General features: G+C 37.9%; 1 protein-coding gene across 1 annotated transcript; it reads right to left on the reverse strand.

Moving 5' to 3' along the window:
* Positions 1-1,062: 1,062 nt before the first annotated feature.
* Positions 1,063-5,276, reverse strand: LOC110024223 (VAN3-binding protein-like). Its single transcript, XM_020724061.1, is given in 9 exon segments — positions 1,063-1,468; positions 1,787-1,844; positions 1,934-1,983; positions 2,070-2,336; positions 2,425-2,642; positions 2,644-2,822; positions 4,316-4,360; positions 4,362-4,439; positions 4,924-5,276. Coding segments are annotated over 9 exon segments (1,395 nt in total). The 5' UTR covers positions 5,221-5,276; the 3' UTR covers positions 1,063-1,265.
* Positions 5,277-6,493: the final 1,217 nt, after the last annotated feature.

Genomic DNA, 6,493 nt, shown 5'->3' on the forward strand with positions numbered 1-6,493 from the left:
TTGTTTCTCCTTCTCTAAGTCAAAGCACTAAATATATATTTCCATCCCAACAAAATGTCATCACTGGAGAGCTCATTCTACTAACTCAAACGGATCAGTCCAGAGATGTCCTGTGTGTGGAAGCTGAGGTCGTCGAATTAGTGCCGGTAGAGCGTATCGACAGGAAGGTTGCCCCGATAGGGGATATGTGTATATGCTTATAAATTTCTTATAATGCAAAACAAAAACATAAAATAAACTATTAGAGTAATATTTTAAATTTAAGAAAAAAATATATGAATTAACTAAAAAGGTTGATATTATTCATGACTAATATAACTATTAGCGTTCAACATGAGCTTGCTAGGAAAAACTCCTACCTAAATATTGAAATAATCTTTTGAAATACAATTAGTTTCACACTTCCCAAGATATTTTTCATTAAAAAAACTCATTAATTGGCATCTCATGAATTTTTTAATACCTATAATTAAAAAGTTGAAAATAGGATTTTGCTATCTACATCATTCACTCCGAATGAGTAAAGCCACCTTTGTATAATGATTTTGGGAGTATATTTGATTGGTCATATCAAAAGGATTAATATCTAATCCCAATGAGTTAATGCTTCCATTTACTAATCTTTTCCTTGAAAAGATGGCACCCCTTTAAGAAACACAATGAGTTGCTTTTAAAAACATTCAAAATAACTCTTACATGTTTTAACCATTTTAAAAAATAATCTTGTTTTAATTTAATTTATGAAACATTTAATTTTAAATGAAAACATAATAAAATAATAACAATTCCAACGGCCCCTAAATTTCCAAAAAACTAAAAAAACTTCACCAAGCTACCTATTACCATTACTTTTATATAAGTAAATGCATAGGAAAAGTGATTAATGTAAATATTAAAATGTTTTGGCATGCGTATGCAAATCTTCCTCTCTTCATTTCTCATTTAGCTAGAGCCAAGCATTGTAAGTCATAAGATTCCACATTTATCGGATATCCCCCTCAATTGTTTTAGTCTAGTAATCCTATAATTATAGTTAAGATAAAAACATTTTTACTTGTCCAAAGAAACAAATCAACTTATCATGCCATGAAAGAACTTCTTAAGCAGTAGTAGTAAAAACTACTTACATGTTATATTATACCAAACCCAATTCCATGTGTGCTGATACATATAACAAGCAGTTCTCATCAAAACTTCTGAAACATAAAACACAGGCTGCCATTAATCCTTCTCCTACAGATCTTTAGCTAGCTGTTATGCGAAGTTCAATGCCTCCCCTGAATAGAGATGTCGAGGAGGCGAGCGACACCCTGAGTCCAGATCTGATGCTCGCTCTGGCTCCTGCACTCGAATTCTATAACTCGGCCCTCCGCTGTCCTCAACCCAAAGTAGCAGTGCTGCCCGCCGCCTTCGAGGAGGTGCCGGCCAGGCCATGCCGCCACCTCCTTGCACACCTCTACAACCACGCCTGTACATTTAAAGCATAAGAGTTCAGCCAAGTTAGAAAGTTTTCTTATATACATAGGAAATAGTAGTCTTACTAGAAATTAGGAAAGAACATAAAGAAGAAAGTTTAAGAATCCTTAAAATATAGATGTGATTACACAATCAAAATTTGATAGGTTACCTATTGGATGATTTATAAGTCAGAATTACATGAGTTTAATGACAAAACAATGATTCGTAATGATTTCATCCTCAATTCTATCTTCCTGACTTTCCATCCCAGCCTAAAATTAAGTTCACTTTGAAGACAAGGAAAAAGCTTTAAACTTGGAATGCTTACTTTTTTTCTTCTTGGTTATAGTCCCAGCAATGTGCTTGCTCTTCATCTTCAGCATCACCTAATTGCAGAGTATGAAACCGAAAAACAATGAAATGAGCTCAAAAAACACAATTTACACATTTACATAATTTGCAGAGAGGAGGAAACCTGGTTCATCCTATTGATATAAGCCGAAACTAACTTCCAGTGAAGAGAACCTGAAATAAATAAAAAAATTTAAAAAAAGTTAGAGAATCAAAACAGAATGCACAACAAAAATTCACCGGAACTGTTGAAAATTCACCTTTCCTGGTACGTTTTAGTAGCTCGGCTCCACGGGCAAGAAACTCCAGGCTATAAATCCCCAAGAGACCTTCCGTGGGTGGAAGTTCATTGCTCGAACCAGAAGTAATGGTTACAGGACCAGCAGTAGGGCTCTTCTGCTGCTTCTGAACCCGGATATTCTGATCAATTGGAGAACAAACACCTCCCTTCTCCAACGGAATCACAGCCGCTATGTTCCAAGCCTCCCTCAGCGTCCTCGCCCTGAGGGTCGCCGCTGCCCTCAAAGCTTCAAAACATAAAAAATTTAAGAATTCGCTTAAATTTCAGGACGTCCTAAATGAAAAAAAATGTCATTTTTTTTTCAGTGGTCTTACCAGTTGCGGCGGCTGCCGTCAAAGTAACGATGTCGCCGGGGGTGCGGACGTTGACGGCGGAGCTAATCACACCTAAGAGTTGGTCGCGTTCAGCACCCATGGCTTCGGCCGCGTCGACACATTGGGCAGCCACAAGAGTTGCAGCAGAAGCGATGGCCATATCCGTGCGAGCAGCGCGCACGTGCCGATCAGACGCTAATAAAGCCCCTTCAATCCCCAACCACCGCCGCCGCAACTCCGGCGACGGAAATCGCTGCGTGCAGCTGCGCGTTATGTGCGCGAGCTTCTTCTTTCTTTTTCTCCCGTCGATCCTTCAGCCATCTTCCGACAGTTCGTCCGCCGGCAGAGGCCGGACGCATGTGCAGCGGCTTGGCCGCCGAGCTGATTGCTCGAGCGTACTGCAAGAGAATTGAGCTCCGTCTAATTCTACTATATTTTTAACGTTAAAAAAAAACCTAAAAATACTTTAATAATAAAAAAAACTATGAATTCAACGAATTCGCCTTTCCAAGTTTTAAATTTTCTACAACTGTTACTGCGATTCAAAACCCTTCCAGCTTCGCGCTTCAATAAGAGGAATAGCAGGCTCACTGAATTAGACTACTCCATTAATTTATGAAACACGTAACTCAAATTTAGCTGGCCCAAGAACATTTTAACTTCATGATTCTTTTTTTAGCGCAATCATTCTGCCAAAATGGCCTAACCCGGCTACTAAATATGAAATCTTTTATTAATAAAGTTCTCCATTTTGCATTAAATTCGCAGAATAATACAAGTTTATCATGCAATCTTTTTCATTTTTTATATTTGGATGACAGCAGAGCGTTATCATTTACTTGAAATGCGGCCCATAAGGAAAATTTTAAGTGCGGTGTAGAGAGAGAAATTATTAAATATCAGCATATAAGTTAAGATGGGTAGGTACACTGGGAAACGGGTAGAGAGCGGAGAGAGATAACTTTAAGAATTTACCAAAACGGCCACATAAAGAAAGGATGGGGACATTCAGGGAAAAGTAAGTTCTACAACAGAGACTGGCAAAATAAGCAAAGCTGCTTCCAGAGACGCAAGGGGCAGAGGAAGACGACAAAATAATCTTACATGTTGATAATTTTTAATGACAAAATTACACCCTGCCCCAGCAAGATAAGACTAATTTTCCAGAAATCTCACCCTTTATTTGTCCGTATTATCTTCAGAGAGCAGCATTGTTAATTCTTTTAGGACAGTGAGGGGCCAATCAGGGAATCTCAGTAAGAAAAAAACCAAAAATAGGAGCAAATAAAGCACGCGCCGAAAGACCAACGGTCCCAGGAGAGAAGCTCTGTGAGCAGCGACTGCATCAAGTACCTCTACAGTCCTGATTCCGATAAATAAAATAAAGCTTAATCGTATTTTTATGTGATTTTCTTATTAAAAAATATTCGCAAAGACTTGCACCGCTTCCGAAAAATTCATATCATCGTTTACTCTAGGATAAATTTTGCTCGTATCTTAAGAGTCTAAGAGAGGGGAACTTGAATAGGGGTAATCTGGTATGATGTTTGCATAGGAATGTTATTCGGAGTGTTATTTGGAGAGTTCATGACCCAAAGGTTAAAGCTTGACGAAGAAAAATGGCATATTGCGAACGATACGTCAGCTATTTTATCGAAAAGAGAGAAAGGTTTCTCTTTCTCTCTCTCTCGCCCCCTTTGATTTGCAGAGGAGATGAGGTTGTGGGGAAAAAGCGACGGCGAAGGCTGACAAGTTGGTCGCTTTGTCTTCCATGCTTCGCCTTCCCGAAACGAGCTCCTTTACTTTTTCAGAACGGAGTTTACTGTTGCTCTGCTGAATCGCGAATAAAGAAACAAAGAGAGAAAAAGAAGGAAAGTCGCCAACGTGATACCTTGACGTCATCCCGATCGGAAGGGGAGACCGGCGGGCTGTGAGAGTGAACCGCCGCTCTGGCCGCCGTTGAGTGGGCCGCTGCTGTGGGAGAGACGGCCGGAGGTCAGAGGGGAAACTTCTTGCTGCGAAAGAGAAGAACATTTTCAGATGTAATTAATCATAAGTCTAAAAGACAGCAAAACCAGGAGAGAAGACACCAATGTATTCTTCAACCAGACCCTAATTAAGTTTCATTTAGATATTGTACGGTACAAATGAGTAATTAATAGTTGAGATAATACATGAATCTTATTTTTTGAATGAGCACTATTCTCTAATTCAAACAATCTAATGCTTTTTTCAAGTGTTAAGTGAACTAATTACAGTATTTGGAAATAGGTGGCTGTGCTAAGCCCAGAAATAGGAAGCAAATTAATTGAGCAGAAGAACGAACATTCCAAGTGAAGCCCCTACTTGTCATTCTGTTTCCGAATTGACTATAATGAAGTAAAGGGAACCATAGAACAAGAAAACAACAGACTTACTAAAGCTAAGTGAAAAATCTCACAAAAATAAATAGAAGAAGAAGATTAAAACTTTCCCTGTTTCAGTGTTTAAATCACTTACCGACTGAGACATTATTCGCTCTAGAACAAGCTGCGAAGTGGCAGCTGAGGCGAAGGAGAAGGGGTTTCCGGCGATGGCTGCCAGATTCGGAGCTGCCTCCTCTTCATGCTCTCCAATAGCTTCCTCCGTTATAATTCCGCTGGAAGCCAATGGTGGCTGCGGAACTGAAGGAGAAACAGCTCTGGATGCTTCAAGAGCAGAGACACTCCAAGAGCGAGCTAGGAATTCCATCGGGTCTAGAGGTAACTCCAGCGGCCGGAGTCCGGCGACGCGCGGCTGTCGACTGTCGTCGTTCATTTTAACGGCGAGGTAATAAGAGAAAGGGATTATGCGAGAAATAACTAGTTTCAGAGCGGGCGTACTCTATTTTATATTTGAGTGATAAGATTGCTGTCCTTAAGCCTGTCACTTACTGCAAGCATGCTGTTTCTCTCACTAAATCAAAGTTAATAAAAAAGCCCCTGTAATTTGAAATAATTATTTTTTAATTGATCAAAATATAAATTAATTTTGAAGTTCTCGAGGAATAAAATGTTCAACCCAAAAAAAAAAAAAAAAAAAAAAAGGCGAAGAGAGAGAGAGAGAGAGGAGAAGAAGAGGATGATTATAAAATTAAGTTACTAGTCCTGCTTAAAAGGAGGAACTTTGGACCTGAATATTATTTTGATATCCGTGCCTATTATTTTTGAATATATACTTTAAGTTCTTCGATTTTTATGTTATTTGAAAGTGAGAATTATAATAAGAACAATAAAATTTATAAATCAAATAAAACTTGAACAAATAATTCGTTAATGATACTTCATGCTAGGCGCTTCTTAAGCTTTGTTCTAGTAATTGTCGTCATCTGTTGAATATATAATTATGGAGTTTTTATGTCGGGAGAATCATCGGGTTTCAGTGGCCGGTTTTATAACTCATTTTATAACATAAAAAGAATATGTCACAAAAGGGAATCCAAAAAATCCCCATTACATGCGACAGCCCTAGGAGGGGAAAAAAATATAAATTTACATTACCGGCGATGTTTTAAAGAGAAAAACAATGAACATTTTAGTCCATAGGCGTTAGACGGTCAAATTGTCTTGAGATCCGTGTATACTATTTTTTAGTATACACAAATATATCACACATTTTTTTTTTTTTTTTGCATTTACACATTCAATTATAATTTTTTATACTTTCATTCATAGTAGTTGGGCCCAACATATTCGTGAATAAAAAAAAAATATATTGAATCACACTTTCAAAGAATAAAGCGTAAGAGAGGAATGAAAATGAATATAGAGGGAGAGATGATTTCATTATTGAATTTACATTCTCTCAAATGAATACTAAAAAAATTAGTCATCATTCTACAATAATTGTTTATATAATATGTATAGTATTTACTAGAAATAGTGATATTAAATCCTCTCTCCCCATCCCCCTTTGGGCTTAGATTTTGCACCGAGTTTATTACGTATTTTATAAGTGATAATTCATCATCTAATCTTTTTTTCGCTCAACCAACTTAGCTAGGTCGATTGAACTTGGTCTGCTCGGTTGATTATGTCGGTCAGTATGGCTC

This window comes from Phalaenopsis equestris, unplaced genomic scaffold (assembly GCF_001263595.1).
Source record: "Phalaenopsis equestris unplaced genomic scaffold, ASM126359v1 Scaffold000251, whole genome shotgun sequence".
In the NCBI taxonomy this organism is placed as follows: Eukaryota; Viridiplantae; Streptophyta; class Magnoliopsida; order Asparagales; family Orchidaceae; genus Phalaenopsis; species Phalaenopsis equestris.